At 36.2% G+C, this 23067-nt stretch overlaps 3 protein-coding genes across 3 annotated transcripts; all 3 read left to right on the top strand.

The window, feature by feature from the left end:
- Positions 1-2466: 2466 nt before the first annotated feature.
- LOC136819217 (general transcriptional corepressor trfA-like) lies at positions 2467-6108 on the top strand. The gene has a single exon (XM_067075437.1). It carries the CDS (start codon positions 2467-2469, stop codon positions 6106-6108), a length of 3642 nt encoding a protein of 1213 aa, XP_066931538.1.
- A 3023-nt stretch (positions 6109-9131) lies between these two features.
- On the top strand, positions 9132-15314 carry LOC136819310 (uncharacterized). The gene is made up of 6 exons (XM_067075556.1): positions 9132-9471; positions 9775-9805; positions 10356-10496; positions 11384-11519; positions 13513-13628; positions 15043-15314. Exons 1-6 carry the CDS (start codon positions 9466-9468, stop codon positions 15102-15104), a joined length of 492 nt encoding a protein of 163 aa, XP_066931657.1. The 5' UTR covers positions 9132-9465; the 3' UTR covers positions 15105-15314.
- Positions 15315-18431: 3117 nt separating this feature from the next.
- LOC136819309 (uncharacterized) lies at positions 18432-22806 on the top strand. The gene is made up of 3 exons (XM_067075555.1): positions 18432-18634; positions 19162-19485; positions 21415-22806. The coding sequence occupies exons 1-3, from the start codon at positions 18616-18618 to the stop codon at positions 22341-22343; spliced, it is 1272 nt and encodes a 423-aa protein (XP_066931656.1). The 5' UTR covers positions 18432-18615; the 3' UTR covers positions 22344-22806.
- Positions 22807-23067: the final 261 nt, after the last annotated feature.

Genomic DNA, 23067 nt, shown 5'->3' with positions numbered 1-23067 from the left:
CTAGGCCGCACAACTTTGTAGGATTTATTGGCTTTAAATCTTACCAAAGGAGATTCGCTTCTAGCCCTTCAGGCTTATACTTCATCGTTCATCATTCAGATTTTTGTGTTATTCTAAGCGAAAAATGAATCAATGAAGAAAATTCAAGTTTCGAAGAAAAGTCGGGCATTTTTGAAAAAAATGTTTCTTTTTTAAATTTGAAAATCTTAATGAAATTAATTGCAATGAAAATTTTCTTTTGAAGAGTGACAAATTTTTTTTTACTTTTGATTATAACGGGTGGTTAAAAAAAAAACCAAACTCTTCAGATCTTTGGCAACGCCTTTGAACAGAAGGGATCAAGATATGAACTTGAATCTAATGTCATAAGAAAGGAAGGTCTAGCTTAAATTTTGAGCTGTTACTTTTCAAATTTGGTTTATTAGTAGTTTTTGAGTTATCGGGTTTTAAATTAAAATTTCACTTTTTAAAAAATGAGCGAAAATGGCTTTCCCCAAATTTAATGAAGCAAGTTCGACCTTAAAGATCACATTGATAGCTCTAAAACGTCCGAAGGAAAATTATCCTTCCATTTTTGTCCACACTGAAAATAATCAAATAAACATTTAAAAATATTATGCTACTTTTCTTTCCCCACTGAGTTTTTAGGAGTGAAAAAAAGAACTGAAACCCCCTGACTAACAAATATATGGGATTATCAATCCCCATCGAGTTTCAATCCGTTATTTTTATCCCTACTGGCTGAATTAAACCTACCGGGGATGTGTTTATGGGAAGTCAGGGGTTTTCTTTAGATTTCTATCATAGTGACCTGAAAAATTTCTTAACCGCGGGGAATGGAATATATAGAAAAGGAAGAATAAAATGATATTATGAATAACAAATCTGTTGTTTGATGGGTGTGGCATAGGTGCGGATAATTTTTTGGATTAAAGATGTCCAGGATCTGGGAAAAATTTGCCCATCGATTTTGGCAAATGTTTCCGTGCCTTCCGTGAGATCTCCAACGTTGACAGGGGTGTTATAAAATAATTAATTTTTCACTTTTTTCTGTGATAGCCTACTAGACTACACCCCCCTTCTCACAAATCCGGTAGAATTTTTTTAGATAAAAAATAATTGACTGAAACTCGATGGGGATTGATATTCCCATATTTTTTATGGCTGGGGATTTCAATTCTTTTGTTTTCAAGTCAGAAGTTTCATTGGGGATGTGAAAATAGCATAATAACACCCCTGTTTCACAGCCCCAATGGAATTTTTTTCCTTAGTGGGAATAAAAATTCCTATTCAAACCCCAATGGAGATAGAAATTCTATTGTTCCAAGGTTAAAAAATCCAGTGGGGATGGTTTTGGAGTACAATTTTTAAACATTGAATTTCGAATGGGGATGAAATCAAAGTCAATTTCCCAGTGGGGCTGAAATTCTAGGATATTTTTCCACCGGGGACGAAATTTTTATCAAATTTTCCAAGAGGGGCTGGTGTCCCAATGGGTCTGTGACACAGGGGTGTATAATATTTTGCAGTGAGGATTGGTTTGTTTGATTATTATCAGTGGGGACAAAAATTGGATGGATAATTTCCCACCGGGACGATATTTGGACAATTTTTCCAGTGGGTCTGTGAGAAGGGGGTGTTAGACTTTGACGACTGCAGACTAGATTTTACTGCATCAAGAATGTAGGATCCCATATAGAACCACAAAATGACCCTTCCTTGGAAATATTGCGCAAATTCTGATCAATAAATCAAAAGTTGGTATCTATTTCCTAAGGTTTGGTATAAATTAGTAAAACTGGTCAAAGCTATTTGTAAAGAATATCGTCAGCCTTCCTATAGAGTGAATTTGGCAGAAATTTATAATTTATGTTATCAAATTTTTGTTTGTTGCCCCGTGATATTTTGCGGTTATGATGAGTTTTTTCCATAAATTAAAAATACAGTCAGTCAAGGGAAAGATTTTAGATTATAAAAAGTTCAGGATTCAATAATATATGATTTAAAATTGAATAGGGTTAATGAGTGAAACGAGGGAATCAAAAATTCAAACACAGTAAATTATAAATATTTTACTAAAAAATTGAAATTCAATTTGATTAGTTATTCCATAATCTGTCTCTATCTTCCTTTATTCATTGAAGGGATTTAAACATTTTTTGAGGGGAAAATAGGGAAACCAAGGGATAGATACACGATAATATAAGAAGATGAATTGAAAAATCATTCGCGAATTCATTCACATTGAAAGAAATTTTTTCACTGGTTATTTTTTAACATCAAATTTTACCGTTATGTGTTTATTTGGTTACCAAGTTGACAAAGCGATTGCTTCTTGCTGTTTTAAGCATTTTAACATATAGTTATTAGTGACTAAAAAACGGAGAAGAAGCAAATTTATATGACTTTATATAAACGAAAAGATACGAGAAATCTTTTATTATGTTGTCAGTACAGAAGAAAGAAATGACTGTTAAACAGCAACCAACGAAAACGAAATCTATTCGCAAAAGTACAGTTGCCAGTAATGCTAAAGCAACCACAAATAAAAAACCAAAGAAGACAGCAGCGAAAAAAGATGTTGGCATTGTGGGAATCACTAAAACCAAAAAGAAACCTGACCGTAAAATAACACGAACATTATCTGGGTCTTCGGACAAATCAAAAAAAGATGAGAAAACAACGGCAAATAAAACGAAAACTTCGACAACAAAAACGACAAAGAAAACTAACAAATCAGTAACTGTTTCAAAGAAAGAAACCACGACAAAAAATGAGGAGCTGATCAAAATTCCGTCAAAACCGACACAAGAAGAGGACTCTCGTGAAAAAGAAATAGCCGAGGAGCCAATCACCAAAAATACTCCCATCCAGACAGCTGTATCAATCAGTAAGCAACCATTGGCAAAAAAGCCGCCACGACCTGTTGGACCTCCCACCGACCACAAGAAAGTAGCATTAGTTAAAACAACCGGTTTAAGACACCAAGATAGCGTTAGTTTATACCGCAACGGATGGGGACCTGCCGGCCAAAATAATATCGTCGTTACAAAGAGCAGCGCTGAAGTTGACCCGGCGCCAAATCAAAGGAATCCCAACAGGCCTATATTCCATCTACCGCTAAACTTAAATGACAGTACCGCAAGCTTCCAAGGGACAAGTCCGAGTTATCTTGAAATGAGTTCCGGATTAGTTCCGCACCATCCACAAAATAAATACAATTTCCGTATTTCACTTGACGAAACAAATGATATGTCACAAACAGCGAATATGTTACGTAATTATATCTTCAACAATAATAACGAGTGGAACTCAGATCGTACTGAATCTTCACATCGTACTAAACAGCCGGAAAATGAACAACAATATAACCTACCAGACGGTTTTGATGAAAAAGATTCCAGTTTCATTATTCCCAGTACCGAAACAACCAATCGAAGTTTCATGGCTAACATGGGAGGACGGACATCGACCAGACTTTCATTTTTGTATAATAAGAGCACAGGACTTTTATGCAAGAATTGTTTTTCATCGACTTGCAACCATATGGATAAATTCGATACGCTTGCTACACCGAAGCTTAAGAAGGTGTTCAGAAGCTCGTCCTCAGTTGATAAACTCGAAGCTGACTCATCTGATGTTAGTCACAAACATATCTCGTTTGAAGATCTTTTAGAGGAGTCTGAGACTAGTAATAGAATAACAGAAAGCATGCGCTTGTTAGAGGTGAATGATTTTTACCATCATGATGTCAGTTCGGGAGAACGTGTCCCGTTTCGGGAAATCAGTATGGAGTATGAGAACTCCGATTCCATGATAAAGTTCGAGACCTCCACACCGAATGATGATAGCCCACGCAAAAGCACCGATACAAGCAAAATGAGTATGTCAGACAGTATGTTGCGCTACACACCCGCCATTATGAATCAACCTGGTCTCCAACAGCAACGACCCAAGACAAACGAATCGTTAAAATATGATTCTGATTACGACGATGATAGTTATTTACAAGCTGCATGTCAAACAACATCCGCTAACAATACATTTGAAACACTCGATGTCAATAGCGGTGTCTTCTTCTCAAACATTGAACCAAACGAGAGCGCTGATGCCCCCATCCAGTCCTCTACACCAACACCGACAACGAATTTTAATAATTCGGCACCAGGACCGTCTAATAAACTCAAAACTAGACGAAAGTCTTTGATTACAATGCCAGAGCTTCCGACAGTATTTGAGGAAAAGTCAGCTCCAAATTCAGCTATTAAATCAGACAGAAGTGAAACTCAAGAGAACAAGGACACTGATGGCGGATTGGAAGAGATTCTTCAAACAGTGACAGGAAACTTGGCTAACATGTCTGTTTACGAAGAACCAACGCCACTTGCATCGGGCGAGCTAGTGAAATCAGAGAAAGACGAAACAGTTAAAAACAATGTTTCCAAATCAAATAAAATAGCAACAGAAACGGGCACGACTGACGAAGAAAAGAACTCAGAAAATGAACACAAGAGTGGTAACAGAGAGCTTTTACATAAGGAAAAAGAAGTTGTTACGGAAGAAGAGACCAATTCACCAGAATTAAACGACGCTCTCCAACAAAATGAAGAAGCTCTTCATGATAGTTTAGATGAAGATGAAGAAAAGGAAGTCTCAAATGTTGATCAGGATTCGAAAGAAGACTCCAAACCTACCAGTGGAGATTGTATGACGCCCTTAGAAAGCCAAGGAATCTTCAAACGAATTAAAACGGAAGATGAAGTTTCAGGGACACCAGTAGCTGATGCGGACCTACAAGCTGTTCTACAGGAAAATCGCAAACATACCTTCGAAAGACAATATTTTTATAACAAAGTAAGAGAAAATACAAGCTCAGTCGAACTTGACGTGTACGACCGTGAAGTCTTGGAAATCAATACGCCAGAATGGGCCGAAAAACAAAAACAAAATGACACTCAAAATAATACACAACAGTTGCAACCGACAGTCCCACTGAAAGAGCCTTTAACGGTTGATGCAGCGACCCAATCTGATGATTTACCAATCCAACTATCACCACCCAAAAATCAAACACCACAAACAGGGGAATCCTCTGATACAATTAAAACACAAGGATCCTACCGACAGATAGATTTATTAGTTCTAGATCGTGGAAGACAACAGCAACAACAAATCCAGCCACAATTTGATCCGCATCTTCTGGATCCCTTAGAAACACGGGATACAGATTCAGGCGTCCATAGTGATCACACTAACAGAAGCTACCATAGTGAGGGTACTATTTTGAATTACCCTAACAACAATGTAAACAACAATTATAACATTCTTAGAGGAGAGGAAACTCCTGAGTATGAACAAGAAGATAACATGAGCAGTGCTTCACAAAATATTCGGACAGAGAGTGGAAATTCCGGACAGTCTCCGAGACAAATGTACGAGAGCCGACAACCACAACGAGTTTACGAAAATGAACGCGTCTATTTACCGGCAATTGGGAAACGATACTTCAATCCTTTATCAGGAGTCGAGAACGATATGTATTTCAGTGAAGGCTATAATAACAGGCTTGTAATCAACAGAAGACTTACTTCTCCTTACTATTCATCCGAGTTCGGTGAAGGGGACATTATGGCGCAGCCACATCGCGACGTCGTATCGCCGATACTTGAACATCACATCAAAATGGCGCATTATCATAGAGAAAGAGTAGCTTTACTTACTCCTTTATATAACACCCCAAATTTGTATTCGAAAAGAAACACTCCAGAACCACACCCACCCGAGACAAGGTCTCATGCTTTTGACCACAACTTCCGAAGAAGATTTTCTGCAACGAGAAACATGTTTTATGATAATTCTGCAAAAAGATCCGACTACCTAGAAACTTTATCGGACATTTCGCCTCGGACACGCCCTTTCCAGCCACACCCACCTTCTTATAAACGTTTACATAATTCAAAACGTCAACGTCACCATTCAGAGGATTTGCCTATGGAGGAGGAACTGAGGTGGAAGAGGGGCGTGGGAAACGCCCGGCGCCCGTTTCAAATTGATACAGAGCATGACCTTTATCTAACAGCGCCATATCGTTCGTTATATCGTAAATAAAACTACTGACATTTTTGTCGAAATTCACCCAAAAAAATTTATTCATAATTTATTTTATGAATTCTTTTGTAAATATGAGCCCCATGATAATGTTTTTATTGTCATTTTATTTGGTATATTTTTATTCTAAAACAGAAAAAATAACTTTAAAACAAGAAAAATTGACATAATTTTTATTTCTGTTTCAAATTTCTTTTATTTTCCTTTTCCTACTTCAAAATAATAACAACAGTTTAAAATTTTTTTTTTTTCGAAAACAAAAGTATATAGAAAACATAAAGGGATAGACATTGAATTGTTATCGGTTAAAACCCCTTTAGGAGGAAAACACTGACCACAAAAACAAAAAGTTTATTTTGAAATTTTGTTCTTGTTCCCCCTTCAGTTTTATCTCATTTGTAAAACGGATTTGCTATTGGAATTTAGAGGGGAACTAAGAAGGACAAGGACGACAAATGATCCTGTAGAGGAGACACAAACGTGGGTGTAACTTAGGATTATCTGGCACCCAGATGCATAAATTTTCATCCGACACGCTACGGCTGAAGATCGGGAAAGTTTTCTGGTATCCCAGTCCTCGTTTTTGGGGATTGGTGGGTCAAACTGAAACATTTTCAGGTTAACGTGCAAAGGTAACTTAACCCGACTGAGGATGCAGCACATCAAAGGCAGACTATCAGTTATCTCCGATGGGAAATTGACCCGCTCCTTTAGAGCTTTAGCGTGGGCGGCCGCCAATCCGCCATCCGAATATCTGATAAAACTTGATATCTAATTATTTTACCCTAGTCTAATATTGGGGGAAGATCTGCTATAATTAATCAAGATGTCTTTGCTACCGGAGATAAATCCCATGTAGACGACTTGAACGAGAACGGGGTATTGTACAAAGCAAAGTAGCCTTGCATAATCACCCCTGTATCAATATTCTGGTGACAAATCAGTCAGTTTTTAAATGTCTATAGACATGGATGTATATTTAGTCCATGATAATTTTTGATAAAATTTTCAAAATGGGGTGAAATTTAAGGTTTTTTCTGTCAACTGAATCGACTTTCTTGTCTACTAGAATTGTCGAGTTAGAGCTTGATAAAAGCTAAAGCCAAATCGAAAATATATGATAAGATAAAGGTCACTAAGTTTGAAAACCGATTGACAAACTGATTGACACTTTGTTCGTTCTACTCTTTCCAGGTTTGGCTTTAGAAAAAATACAAAATTTTGAAGATACCTGTTTTGTCAGATACCTGTCAGATAGGTACAAATTTTGCCTGAGTCTGGATTTTGTCAATCAGGATCTACATCTCGTCAAAATTTTATCTCACAGTGTCTCACTGTTTAAGGTTAAAGATTGGTTCCTGTCAGGTAGGTCCGTCTTTCGAACTCCCTTGGTACTTCCCCGTCGGCTGTTAAGGTTTGCATCCGCCTTATTTTAAGGAATGGTCCCTTTTTTCCAAGAAAATGTAAAAATTTGTTTCTAAATTCTTTTTGACGTCATCTTTTACAATTTTTTTTTTCGATTTGTAATAAAAAATTAGAAAGAAGAATTGATTGGTCGCAGATGACAGATTTTTATACTCATTTTTCATTTTTGAAGACAAAAAGCAGATGGCCAGACTGTCCACTTAACAAATAGGAAATCTACCCTCCCCAGGAACTGTTTTTTAAGAAATGGAAAAAGAAAATGTTTTTAGTTACTGTTTAACAAAAAATCAAAAATTGAAAAAAGATGAACGATTATCTCTTTTCTTTTTCCTTTTCCAATTTTTTTTCAGCAAAAAAGCCCTTTTTTATCACCACCTCGCATCAAAGGGGAATTATGGACGCTTCATTTCTCGTTAAGTTTGCTTTTTTGTCTAATGTCTGAAAAAGAATTTTTTAAGGAAGCTGTACATGTGTACTTATTTTTAAGTCTAGCAAACAGCTTCTTGAAGGGTCGGCGTTTGGAACTTTAGTTTTAAACGTTGATATTGTGTATTATGTAGCCGTTATGTCACATCATTCAGTGTCATCTGGAGCAGGGAATTGATTAAGACATATTGTGGAGCAAGGAATTGAATAGGGTATGTTGTGGAGCAAGAAAAAGTATTGGGTGTGTTGTGGAGCAAGGGATAGCATTTGGTGTGTTGCGGGGCAATGAAAAGTATTAGGTGTTTTGTCCAGCATAAAATGGCATATGTTGTGTTGTGGAGCAAGAAATAGCATTGGGTGTGTTGTGGAGCAAGGAATAGCAGTAAGTGTAATGTGGAGCAAGGGATAGCGTTGGGTGTGTTGTAGAGCAAGGAATAGCATTGGGTGTGTTGTCGAGCAAGGAATAGCATTGTGTGTGTTATAAAACAACCAATGTAATTGTTTGCGTTGTGAAGCAAGGAATTATTATAAGCTGTGTTATCGAGCAATGAAATTCTATATTGGGCTATCGAGCATATATTCTAATACAAGAGTATGGTACCGCTCAAAAAATGATATATGGGTTGACATGGGTGACTTGCTGTTGACATGGTACATTTACTTACGAAACAAGATCAGTAACGGAGAACAAGCCCTCTGTTCTGGCCTCCCAAGAGAATCAAAAACGAGACGCCAATACGCCAATCCTCAATTTTTGTAGGACTTTTAACTCCTGTAGGGGGGAATTCTTATGCTCCTCTCGGCTACCCTCCATACCCCAGAGTCTTTACTTGACAAGCGAATTCTATGCTTGCTATGATTTCCTATCAAACCGATGAGTTGAATAGATCCAAAGAAGTCCGAATGGGGTTTATGGAGTTCATTTAGAAAGCAAATTGACAAGACACAAAGCGAACTGAATTAGGATCTAGCAGATTCACATGAAAAGGTTCATTTTTAAGAAATTAGATTCCATAGAAAAATCAATTAAGAGTTTGAAAATAGATTGAGGGTATATTATAAAGAAGGAAAGCGGAAGACGGCAAAACTAAAATGGGGGTTGAAAAAAAGTAGGACCCTGGATAAAGCTATCCCCTTCTAGTCCTCGCTTTTTGTCTTATCTTTTCAGCTAATTAACGTGAATTTGTTGGTTTGAAAAAAGGAGCAAAAACATTTTTAGAGCAAAAAAGAAAAAATAGGCTAATAATAAAAAATGGGTTGATTCATCATTGGAATTTGACTGGACGAGAAAAAACGATTAAAGGAATAGAAAGGCTGAAGAAATCTTTGTGAACATTTTTTTGAAGGTAAAAAACACCCCTCCACTTGTTTTGGCATTGGTCATTGACTGTAGACACGAGAAACCCTGGGAACGCCTTTCCACTGGGTTATGAAGAAAATAAAGCACTGCAAGTACAAACCTTGAGAGACGAATTTTCAAATAACGAAGATCAAACTTTCTACGTAATGTCGGTAAGTAATTGCTGATGGATATTTTACGCTGGACACGATGGTGTTTCAACAATTATCTTTACATGTGATCAGAATTTGTAGCTGACGCTCTTTTTAAAACAAATAAAAACATCAACTTTGAGCTTAATTCAAGATCTTGGTCATGGCTACTTTTCACATTGGAAAAATTTGTTATTCGTCCTCACAGGTCGGAAAATGATATTAAAACATGTGATTTTCATGGTATCGTATAATGTTATCTCGATCTCGATCCCGCTTCGATTAATTCTTTGATAGATTCACACTGCATTTCTTCTTTTTCAGAGGAATTCATTCAGTGATGAGCAAATTGCTGGTAAGTTCAAGGTCCCTTTTTCAAATTGACTGACTTCTTAGTCTTAAGCGATCTCGTCCCCGTGTATTTCAGGGTTTATTTACGTTACTAATAGCGCTATCAGTAAGCATCAAAAAGCTGATAATACGCAGGGAACGAGGTTGAGTCTTCATGTTGATGCAAAAAGCTCATTATTTTATCCTAATGCGTGGAAATTGTCGATACCTCTTTCACCTAAATTGAAGGTAACTGTATCCGAGTATACATGAGTACATCATTCAGATCAGAAAAATGAAAGACAGGTGGCATAACGATCTCGAAGACGCTCACATAATCATTGTTGTGTCATTTACAAAGCCAAGTGAACGTCTATAAGTAGGGTATGCAGCTACAGTGCACATGATGGTTGTGGGCTAGAGCCCCCCTATGGATCATACCAAAGATCCCTAAACAAGCCTTGGTTACCTAACCTCTCTGCTTAGTGCTCAGCAGCTAAGAACAGGATAGTAGCGCCAGACAATGCAAAGGGGGCTTTTGGATAACTTTATATAAATTTTTATGATTTTTCTAGAAATTCGGAATGCTTTTTCAATGTTTGACAATGAAAAAGGAGTTATATCCCATGTGGACATCATTGAAGTTATGAAGAGACTCGGTCAAAATCCAAGTGAAGAAGAAGTCTTGAAAATGATCGAACCCATTGATAAAAACGGTAACAGCAAGCGCCCTAGCGAGCGACAAATACTTTTAATTATTTGATAAGGGGAGTTTAAAGGTTTTATTTTTACATAAGTGTCCCGTTCCATATCAGACACATATTTCATAGCAGGGCTGTGTCTACCTTTTGTTATATTATGCTGATATAAGCGAAAAAATGTTTCTTTTCCTCTTTCTGACCAATCTTGCTCCACATCCGTGTCAATCCAATGTGAAAAAGCTTGTAAATTAAAATTGATGAGTAAGCAAACGATATCACTTTTATTTAAAAACAAAACCTTTAAGTCTGGCTCGTTCTCTTCCTGGTAACCTAAACTAAATATCAGTACTTGTCAAAATATAACTCCATTTCTCGTATCATTCAATGTCAATAGACCTTTTCATAAATTACGTCACGAACATCAATTGCCTCGTCTTGAAATTATTGCCATGGTGATTAACTTCCAGTTTAACTTTTGGTGATTTTATTAAAACTAATTTCTATTCATAAAAAAATAATCTAATGTCTCAAAAGACATAATCACCATGGTAAAGGTCTATTGGCCGAGTTTTCAATTTTCTGCCCAAAGGAAAAACTTTGAAGGAAGACCAGATACCCGGAACATCAAATGTTTATATTCTATAGTGAAACTTTCTTTATTTTCTTTAAAGGGACATTAAAGTTGTAAAATGTAAACATTGCGCGAACCACATGTCATTAAAACCACGTGTCCAAATCAAACTTGCAAAACAATTGAACAATCAAAATTAGCTATATTTGGTTTGATTTTTTATTTTGACATGTGAGATTTGTTTTGATTTTGTATCCGCTGCATACAGTTTGTTTACAAATTTTGCAAGTACTGTTATGTCCCTTTAAATTCTAATCGTTCCTCTGTTTAGGAGACCAGAAAGTGGAATTTCACGAATTCGCCGAAATGATGAGAAATTATTTACAACAAATTGAGCCTCAGCACGAAAACGAGGTCATCAAAAACATGTTTCAACTATTCGACAAAAACGGCAATGGCTATATTTGGTAAGCTTGAAATATTACCTCTCTGTCCCGAAGTTCTCAACAATTCTTGAAGATTTCTGAGTTTTTCATTGAACTACTAATTGAAAATTGTGACAAAGCGTTAATAGTTGGTGAGGGCATGGTATAAGAAAGCCGCGGCTGGAATATGTACCGCATTGTCCTTTCAGTTAATTGCTGTTCCATCTCTGTCTCCGAGCTTTATAAGAACATCAAGATGCTCATTTTATTATTGGTAGATAGTTTTTGAAATTTTGCTCTTATTTTCCTACACAAAAAGTTTTTTTTTTGCTAGATATCTTTGAATCTGTACCCAATAGAACACTTGAACTAATCTTAGAATATTTTAGGGGTATTTTGTGGAAACAATAGTTTTTCGCCAAAATTGAGATTATAAGAACTATATTCAAGATGACAACTTTCCTGTCAGTTTGAATGATAAATTGTGAAGGTTCTGGCTTGAAATTTTCACAGTATTATCTTGATGTACTTTTACATTGATTTTTAAAATAATTTCACTCGGGTGAGTTAGGGCGTGTCTAGATTTTTAAAAATCACAAATCCCGAATCCGTGACCAATAGCACCCATTCTCAGGGATTCACTTATGGATTTTTAGATGACCTATACCTTAAAGTTTCAGGACCCGGTGTTACGTAATTAAATATTAACCTAAAAATTAATTATTAAAGAAAGTGTGAATTGTGACGTCATCAAATTATGACGTCATAAATCGTAAATTAGCTCTAACTCTATAAGTACATGTCAAATCTTTGTCAAATTTGGACCAAAGACGCATCTTAATGGTGCCAAACTTTTCAATGAAAAATTTTTTGAAGATTTTGATGACGTCAGAAAAAAATGCAAAAAATCGAAAAATGCAATTTTTTGCTGACGTCATCAAATTTTTCCAAAACTTTTTTTTCAAAAAGTTACATTTTAGTTAGATGCATCTTTGGTTCAAATTTGGGATAGATTTGACATGTATTTTTTATATTATAGCGATTATACGATTCATGACGTCAGAAATTCGATCAAATTATGACGTCATGATTACAATTTCTTTAATAATTAATTTTTAGGTTAATATTTAATTACGTAACAACCGGGCCTTGAAACCTTAAGGTATAGAGGTACTTTAGAGCCCAAAGTGGATCTCTGAATCTGGCTGCTATTGGTAGCGAAAACTTAGGGTAAACTGTTAGGTTTTTGAGACTTCCCCTAAGTCACTCGAGCACTGAAATATTGTGAAGGCGTTCGAGGCACTTTATTAATTTTTGAGTTCTTTCAGCCCAGCCATTTTGTGCTTGTTTAAATTTCTTATTGTTGATCTTTCCTTTACAATGATTTCATAATGCAAGTGTATTATCAAGGGCATACCATTAATGTCTAAAATACACTAAGAAGTGAGTCTTAATGACAAACCAATAAAATTTACCATTAAAGATGCTACATTACTGATTTCTTGATCAACAAATAGTCATCAAATACGACAGAGAACAACAGAAATTCAGATGTTATCATTCCAGCCGCGGCTTTCTTATACTATGGTGAGGGTCGTGACATATGTACAGGAATATGTACTCTAAAATTGTGACATCCTTGTCTCACTACTCTGTACCAGAGTGTATCTCACGTTTATCGCTTCGTAGTTTCTTAGTACGGGTAGTACACTCTGTGCACATTGTCTGTTTGGTAAAATAATTCCCGTGCGGAGACCTCTGCGATGAAGTATGAATTATAAATAGCAACACTTCTCTTATCGTCCCCCCTCTCTTACCAACATTCCATCGCAGCGGTCGGTTTGAAAAATCTTAAATGAGAAAAGACAATGACAACAGACCCTCTACGCCAATGAATTTTGAAATTAGCCGTAGATATTGGATCTGTGTACAGACAATCTTCTCACTGACTTACATGATATCCAAGACATCAAGCTGAAATAAAAAATACTGAAGTCTCAAATAAATCTAAATTTAAATTTTATGTTTTTTTCAGTATGAAAGAATTACGGAAGATGCTAAAAACAATGGGCGAAAAAGTATCACACAAACAGGTCAATGAAATGATGAAATTTGCAGACCGGAATGGAGATGGCCATATTGATTTTGAAGGTAAGAGAATACATCTTTTCGACCGTATTCGCGCGGTCAGGGACATACCTCTTAATTATTTAATTATTCTCCTAAACTCGATCCAATCCTTTTTTGATACATTTTTAGTATTCTCTATAGGTGCTAAAAAAGGACTGGGACGGTTTTAGTGGGAACTAAAGCGGACAAAAAGATTTCAGTGCGGCAATTGGCGGGTACGGTCGAAAAGATGTATGAAACATCAATGACACTTAGGCTAGAGGCGAATCTTCAAACTTTTCATATTTCTCTAAATTCACATTGCCTAGCTTATTTGTCTCACAATTTTAATCAAGAGAAGCTTGGAAGCTGAGCTGAAATTAGCTGAAGTGACTCAGTTTTGAGTTTGATATGAAATCTTGTGGCAAAGTCAAAGTGATTTCATTTCTTAGCTTTGATTCTTGTGGATAGATCGCTTGAAATCAATTTAGGAGGATCTTAAGCATTATGGCAAAAAAAATGGTAAAAAATAGTGAAAAAGTAAACCCTGATGGAAGGGAGGCTTCGAACCACTCAGCTATAATCTCCCACCCGAATTTTTGGCGAAATTCCTAAATACGCTATACGGTCATTATTATTCACGCTATATTTTGGAATCTCGTACCCAACTCCTAATTGATAATAGGTCCATTGTGTGAATAATGTACGAAAAGAGGACTGAGTAGTAGAAACCCGTAAAGGTAATCTTTTTTTCTAATGACCCTTTACGTCAAGCCATAAATAGTGCTATTTTTTGCTTGTGGTAGAAATTAAGGTCGGTGTAAAAAGGATCTGCGTCACCTTAGGCAGCCGGAACCACTACACGGAAAAGGCAACTATTGCCTTAACGGGAAGTATTTCCCGAACGGGAAGGTGAAAATAACCCGAAAAGGTAACTGTCTCCAGATTGAAAATTTCATCACTTTTCTGTTTCCCGTTTTGGTCAAGAACTTTTCATCGTTCCCGAACGGGAAATAGAATTTTGTAAACAAAGCAGATTTTTGTTTCCCGATCGAGAAAAAGTTTCCAAATAGGGAATTTTTTAATTGGGAATGGGAAAAGTAGAATTAAGAAGCGATTAGGTATTTATTCACCCTCTTTTACAATAGGTTTTTCACCTTCCCGTTCGGGAAATATTTCCCGTTAAGGCAATAGTTGCCATTTCTATGTAGTGGTTCCGGCTGTTAGGGGATGGTGTTAACCTAGGGCCGGCGAAAGATGGCCAATGAGATATTTAAATTTGTTGATGTCAATCAGTAGCGTAGCCAAGAAGGGCGCAAAATTTGTGTAGGAGAGCAGATTTTCATGCTATTTTAATTATCTTTTAATACCATGAATGAAAATCTGTTCTCCTACATAAATTTTGCGCCCTCTTAGCTACGCTACTGTTAGATAATTTTCCACTTTCTTTTGTTAGAGTTCAAGAATTTGGTCAACGAAGTACTAATAACAGACAATGTATCTTTGTTTCTACGGTAACAAATGTGGTGAATGTAGCGGACGTTAGAAAAAGACGTCTTTTATACGACGATGTAGAAGTAGGCACACAAATGAGTTCTCCAAATAGCAGGGTCCACGTGTTGAATCTGAAAGTGGGTAAGTGAGTGGGGATAATAATAGCCGACAGGCAAGAAAGTGTCTAAATGAGCTTTTTGTTACGACTTACCCGAATAAAATATACAGTTTGTCTACTGAAATTATTTTTTTTACTTTGGAAACAATAAGGGTTGATGCACCCTTTACTCCACACTCAAACACCCATCTCCCCAATGAAGTGGGTCGTAAATAGAGAAGAGAAAAACCAAGTCACCATCTGAACGATTAGACACTGATTACTGATTTTTTCGAGCGCGCACAACCTTGCCTCACTGACCCAAAGAGTAATATCGCTTTTTTTCTAGTTGCCCTTAAAAATGAAATTCGAGGGTAACATTTTCATATAGAAGGGCAAGGATGCTAAAGAGAAGATTTTGACTGACATCTTTAAATATTTTTTTGTTGTAAATATGATGACAATGATATGCGAAAAGCTAAAACAACGATGAGTTATAATGTATAATATGAAATATTTATCTAATTTTTACCATATTTGGACTTTTAATTTATGGATTTTGGGAAATAATGAAACACGCTGTATATAATAAACGAAAAAAATATGATTATATGAAAATGTGGTGTTTTTCAACCCCGGGGCGTTATTACCTTAATACTCAAGTATAAATTTTCAGGGTCGATGTATGTCGATGTAGGATGTAAACACCCCTTCTTATACCGGTAGAATTTTTTCATCCAGTGGGGATAAAAATGACGGACTAAAACTCGATGGGGATTGATATTCCCATATTTTCTATGGCTGGAGATTTTAATTCTTTTGTTTTCAAGTCAGAATATTTAGTGGGGATGGGGAAAATAGTAAAGTAAATAGTGAGGAATGGTTAATCTGAAAATCTGTAGTGGGGATAAAAATCGGTGGATGATTTTCCACCGGGAACGATATTTTGGCCAATTTTTTCCAGTGAGAAATGTCCCAGTGGGTCTGTGAGAAGAGGGTGTTGCACTGTAAGGCATTTTGGCATGCAACTTCACATTTGTTAATTCAGTCTTATACATTGAGAAATGTATATTTTTCATGTTGACATTTGATATTGAAAAATCCTAATTCTCAAATTTTCAGTGCAATACGCAATAACATTTTTTTTCTTGGGGAATTTAACCTGTAATCATTTCACTAGATTGGAGATTGAAGCTTTTCACTGGGCATTAACTTAAATTTTCTGGTATCTGTTTTCTTGGAGAAAATATTTTGGTGATTTGGTGTTTATCTACTTTAGTTTTCTAGACCAGCGTCCGAGATTCAAAAAAGGCCTTAAAAATGGTTTTCGTAGGGCACCCCTTAGACCAGGGCAAATTTTTTATATTATGCTCCTAATAGGGTGTAGAATTTACAAAAAAAATTTGCCCTTTGAATCTCCTGCAGTTTTCGAGTGAATCGATTTTTAGTTAATCGATAGAACTTATCAAGGGTCCCCCCTTTACTTACGGTTTTTTCGAAGTCTGAAAATCAAACATCTGAGACTACAAACGGATTCAGCGTGAAAAGTAGATAAAGAAAATGGTTTGTCAACTTTCAATGTATAGATCTCGAGATAATTCATTTTTAAGGTAGATAAATATGCTGAAAAACTGCTGACTCAGCAAAAAATATCGATAATTTTCAATATTTAAACCAAAATAACTCGAGATCTAGAGATCGAAAGTTAACAAACCATACCATTTTTGGATACTACTAATTCAGGGCTATCCAGTTGTGGGAATGATTTTTTCTGAAAACGCTCCTAGGAAAATGCTGACGTCATCGGAAAACGCCAAAAACGTCGATTTTTCGCCTCAAAAATGCCATTTCTCGGCACCAGGTGGTCGAAACTTAACAAAGAAACCCATTTTCTTTATCTACTCTTCACGCTGAATCCGTTGGTGGTCTCAGATATTTGATTTTCAGACTTCGAAAAAATCGTTACTAAAGGGGGGACCCTTGATAAGTTCTCTCGATTAACTAAAAATCGATTCACTCGAAAACTGCAGGAGATTCAAAGGGCAAATTTTTTTTGTCAATTCTACACCCTATTAGGAGAATAATATCAAAAATTTGCCCTGATCTAAGGGGTGCCCTACGAAGTGACACAATCCACTGCCTCGGCCGCTGGTCTATTCATGGAACTAAACACCCCTGTCTCACAGCCCCGGTGGAACTTTTTACACAGCGGGGATAAAAATTCCTATTGAAATTCCAATGAGGATAGAAATTCTATTGATCTAAAGTTAAAAATTCCAGTGAGGATGGTTTTGGAGTGCCATTTTTAAACATTGAATTTCGAATGGGGATGAAATCAAAGTAAATTTCCCAGTGGGGCTGAAATTCCAGGATATTTTACCACCGGGGACGAAATATTTGCCAAATTTTCCAGTGGGGCTGGGGTCCCAGCGGGTCTGTGACACTGGGGTGTAAAGGGCTACATACACTACACAATATATTGTCAGGCAATATATTGATGATATATTGCTGAATGTCGGCAATATATTGAAAAGGTGTCCGCAATATATTGTCAGCTCGATTTGCAATATTCCAACAATAAAGGGGGATTGTTTACAGAAAGAAAATTCCTTTTTATAATAGAGTACCAGTTGTTTACTTCGTACATTACGGTCCGCAAACCATATTGTCGAATATTGTTCGTCAATATATTGTGTAGTCTAAGTAGCCCTTAACTAAGGTAGACTCAAACATCAAATGATTGAAAATGTCCTAAAAAAAAATCAGGTAAATAAAGTTTTTCTGAAATTAAAAGTTTTTAGTCTGTAATTTTCGAGATAATGTTGAAAAATACAAGTTAGTTACGTAGTTCCAACAAAATACCCTTGTCATGATAAAATGAAGGAAACAAAATTTGAGAAGTGTAATTTTCTTATCAAATACTGTCAAACGCTTTGATGGACATTTGCAATAACGAAAAAAAAGATGACTGTAATCTTGACAAGCTTCTGTCTCTTGCAGTTAAAGGAAATAAAACCTCTGCTCTAAAGTCAAAATTATAATCAAAACATGAGAATTAAAAAAGAAAAGGTTCAGTTGAAGGGTGCAAAGGTTTGCTTGTTGGCCATCCATTTAAAAACATGAAATATTTTTATAAAAAAGGGTAAAAGTAAAGTTTTGTCACACGACACATAAAGAAGTCATCTCGTCAACACAAATCGCGTTATTTTTACAAACGAATGTTAAATATTTTTCTCCATTAACATCCATTTGAAAAACATTTACGTTTAGTGTGTTTTTGAACTGTCTGTGTGGTACGATTTTTATTTTCATTCATAAAAAGATTTTTTTCTTTCGTTACTACGACACTTCACCTTGAAAATAAACACAGGACATCTTTAGCGATTAGTTAAATTTATTCATTTTTGCTGTATATCAAACATTGTAAGAAGCAACAAGATGGTAGTCCGAAGACAAGGTAAGATTTTTTCAAAACACCCCTGTCCCACAGTCCCAGTAGGAATTTTTTTTCACAAAATCTATACAGAAATCCCAATGGGAATAGAAATCCTATTGTTCGAAAAATCTAGTGGGGTGGGTTTGGAGGCTGATTTTTTCCTTGAATTTCAATGAGGATGGGACGAAATTCAATTTCCCAGTGGGACAGGGGTCAAAGCTGGTCTATGACACAGGGGTGTGTCAAAGATTGTCAATAAATTCCAAGTATGGCGTTTGCCTTCATATAAAACTCGTATCGTATTGAACACATAAACTTGTATCGTATTAACTCTATCTCACTGACTCACTGAGACAGGGGTTTTAAATGTCCTTTGCACACATAAATTCCAGGGTGAAAGATAGAATTAACAGCAAAAGAACACCTATCTGGCACTCATCGCAGCCACACCTAACAGTTTGTCTTTCGTGAACTGTGCTACAAAAACACCATATAGGGGTTGTTGTAGAAAAATGTAGAAAAATTTGAAGTCAAATATCTTTTTCCAGGATACCTTCTTCTCTTTGTTGTTGTGGTCAAATTATGTCAAAGCGTTCCCATAACAACCACAACCCAACAACCAATCACAAATCGTCCTCACAAAGATTGTTTTCCTTCGGGATTCGAATTCGCTTATGATGACGTCATCGATCATGGGAATTTCCCTAATGGTGAAACATGTTGGCAAATTACTTGTGGTCCGTCGGGTAGATTGATCAAGTCTTTAACACCTTGCGAAAAAGTGATGACTCAGCGAAAACCTACAGCAAAACCTTCAGAAGAAAAACAAGTAGAAAACCAATGCATTTTCAATGGAAGAAAATTCAACCCAGGTACATACATAATGTTTAATTACATGCTTTTCATATAAGGAAGATTTGAGCTGTTTTAGGTTAAAAATGCCGTAATATGATTACTTTTGGACACACCGGGGTCGTTCAGACATGTATTTAAATTCAATTTAGCTGCTGACTTCAATGCAAACATAACTGTTATGACATATGAAGGGGACATTTGACCTTGTAAAAAATTTAAGATTATCAATCTAATGGTTTCAAATTACACCTGAATAAAGGTCCCAGTATTGTGCTAAAAACCTTTTGTCGTCATCAGGTAGAAACTGAAAATAATTTTGATACCTATTGTAGTTCAATTTACAAACATTTTATACAACTTTTTGAATGTAGCTGCCAATTGCCGCGCGGGCATTTTTTTTGTCCGTTTTACCACCCTAAACAGGGCCCCGGTTTGAGGGCTGCAGTGAGGGGGCCAAATATTGGGGTAAATTGGCGTTACCCAATTTTGAGTTTTGAGGGGTTAACTTTTTCAGGACGGCCCCAGCTAACTTCGTTCCTTTTGGAACAATACTTTTCGGCTGCCGTAATTTTTTGTAATTTAAAAATTTGGCACGCTGAATAAATAGAGCATTAAAACGAGCTTTCCAACGAACCCAAACATGACATATTTAGATTGTTTTAAAGCTGAGATAATTGCATCTGAAGTTGGAACTTCTAATGAAATGTAACTGAAAGTTTTCAAAATAGACTTTCTCGGAAAAAAAGTGAGGAGCCATGCCCCCTGCCCCCCCCCCCTATTCTAAAACCGACCCCAGTCTTTTTTCGCACCTAAAGACAATAGAAAATAGAAAAAAGTGTAAGAAAAGGATTGGATCAAGTTTAGGGTGGCACGCACCTGACCACACGACTATGGTCGAAAAGGTGCATTACATAACATTAGAAAGATAATCTATTTTCCTTAAGAAATACCCGCCAAGTTACCGAGATCCTAAACTAGTAGTTTAAATCATAAGGGTTGAAAACGTTACTTAAATTTACATGCTAAATCTTAATCATCGGGTGTGTGATCATTAAAAAACTGGTTTGCTACTTTGAGGAACTTAGAAAAAGCCTTCCAGGATCTGGCTGTGACACTCACTTTGCACCAATCCAATAATGTCGGGGTCGTACCTACATGCCATTTTTGTATCGATTAGAAATGTTGAAAAATCGTCCGATTGAGCTCTTAAGGGCTCTGACCATAGTCCAAAAATTGATTTTAGTATTTGAACATAAAAGTTATATTTCAGGTTCCTTAACACTTTAACAAAGAATTGCCTTTATAAATTGCTTTTTAATTGAATCCCTTAAGAGTAATTAAGAAATTAATTGCAAAAATGACGTTATGAACTTTAAAAAGATCTTAATAATATGTTGCATCACCCTCTTTTACAAAAAGTGTTTAGTTTTAATGGGTAATTAACTTTTTTGTTTCAAAATTTCTTTACCCTGTCCGCAAAGAATTGAACTATTTTAAATTTTGCGGAAAATTTTTCTAAAAAGATGTGTCAAAAGTTATGACTGTTTTTTTAAGCAAAATCCAGATGAAAAATTGATGAAAAACCACTATTTTGAAGATTTCGAGACAAAGAAGCATTTACAAAAATTTTCCGCAAAAATTTTTATTGTTCGGTAAAAGATGCACCATCTACTGCGAAAAATTTTTCAAAATGTTTTTTCTTCGCCGAAACTAAGCTCTTCAAAGTTGAAATACTCTTCCTCGCAAAAGTCTTCATTTTCTTCTTCATCAAATCTTTTCAATGCAATTTTTGAATTTTCAGATTCAGGAATAGTTTGTCTAACAGAAAATGTATAACATGCCATAGTTTTGTTGGTTACATCAATCAGAAAACACATTTTAAACACGGCAATTATGAAAAATTCACTATGGTCAGAGCCCTTAAAAGTCGTTTGTTTGTTTTCTAGGGGAAGACATTCAGACGCTCTCTGATTGGCAATCTGACCGTTGCTATGGTACCCGATGCAGTAAAGATGGTACCATAGTTGCATGGGAAAACATCAATTGTTATTCCACACCTTACTACAGCACTACGGAGAAGGGTGGTAGTGTCCAAACTCCCGAGTTTATTACCACTCCATCGCATGTAGAATTATCAACAACTGAAGCTTCTGGGTGTTATGAAAATAGTGTGACTTACCAACCCGGTGAAGAGATTAGTTTCCAGTACTTTACGGAAAATCAAACGTGTTGTGGACGCTATTGTAATTATAGCAATAAAATTGTTTCTTGGGAAAAATCCGAGTGTGAACAAGGAAAATCGACTGTCGAGCCTACTTCGCAAATTACTACATTTGGTTCAACCACAGATACGGATCAAGGATGTTATACAAATGGCAGAGCGTACAAGCCAGGAGTACACATCGATTCAGGTAATGATGGTTCAAGTTGGTGTTTCGGTCGATATTGTAATGAAAACTCTGTTATTGTCTATTGGGATGATTTCCATTGTGACGTTAAATCTTCTAAAAAGCCGTCACTGATTATATCAAAATATGACTTCACAAAAACACCGATGACATCAGAATATGACGTCACAAAGCAACCAGTAACGTCAACTAGTGACTTAACAACGACTTTGATCACATCGACAAAGTTTGATGAAATTTCAACATTAGATCCTAACCATTTGAGTACATCAAGTGGAGGCCTTTCTACTACTACAGAGGAGGAGGTTAGGACTGAACAGCCACCAGTGGAAGGCTCTCTATGGGAGCAACTTCAGTTTTTAGTGAAAAACAAACTATATTCAACTGTAGTCGAGGATTCTGGTTTAACGAAATCAAAGGATGGGAAATATCAAGTGAAACTGTCTATTTTCAAAAAGAAATCATAAAACGCACTATAGATTTTTATGAGCTAAGCATGGATTTGAGCTTACAAGCAATGGCACAAAAAATGCTGATTGTAATTTCACACTTTGTTGAATCGATGCCTCAGAAGTGGCACCCCTGTGTCACAGACCCACTGGGACCCAAGCCCCACTAGAATATTAAAAAAGTTTCTTCCCCGGTGAGAAAATGCCCTGGAATTTCAGCCCCACTTGGAAATTGACTTTTATTTCATCACCACTCGAAAATTCGATGACTAAAAAATACACTCCAAAACCATCCCCACTGGATTTTTGACCTTGGAAGAATATAATTTTTATTCTTATCAGGATATTCATAGGTATTTTTTCCCCACTGAGGAAAAAAAATTCCACGGGGCTGTGAGACAGGGGTGTGAAGTGGCACATTATTCAACAAATGTTTCGCGACATTTCCGTATCAATCGAAGTAAAGTTAATGTTAATGACACATTTGAAGATAAATCATCCTTCATATACTAGCGAGCCTAATAAACCTTTTCGACCGTAGTCGTGCGCGGTCAGGCGCGTGCCACTTTATTATTTAGTTTACCACGCTAAACTCGATCCAATCCTTTTTTTAACACTTTTTTCTATTGTCTTTAGGTGGTAGGAAAAGAAGACTGGGATTTTTTTAAGGTGGTAAAACAAACAAAAAAATTCCCACGTGGCAATATTGGCGGCTACAGCCGAAAAGGTGTATCAAGAACCC

This window comes from Clytia hemisphaerica, unplaced genomic scaffold (assembly GCF_902728285.1).
Source record: "Clytia hemisphaerica strain Z4C2 unplaced genomic scaffold, Clytia hemisphaerica genome assembly, whole genome shotgun sequence".
Lineage (NCBI taxonomy): Eukaryota > Metazoa > Cnidaria > Hydrozoa > Leptothecata > Clytiidae > Clytia > Clytia hemisphaerica.
The sequence above is the reverse complement of the archived record's forward strand: the minus strand, read 5'-3'. Positions and strand labels throughout refer to the sequence as shown.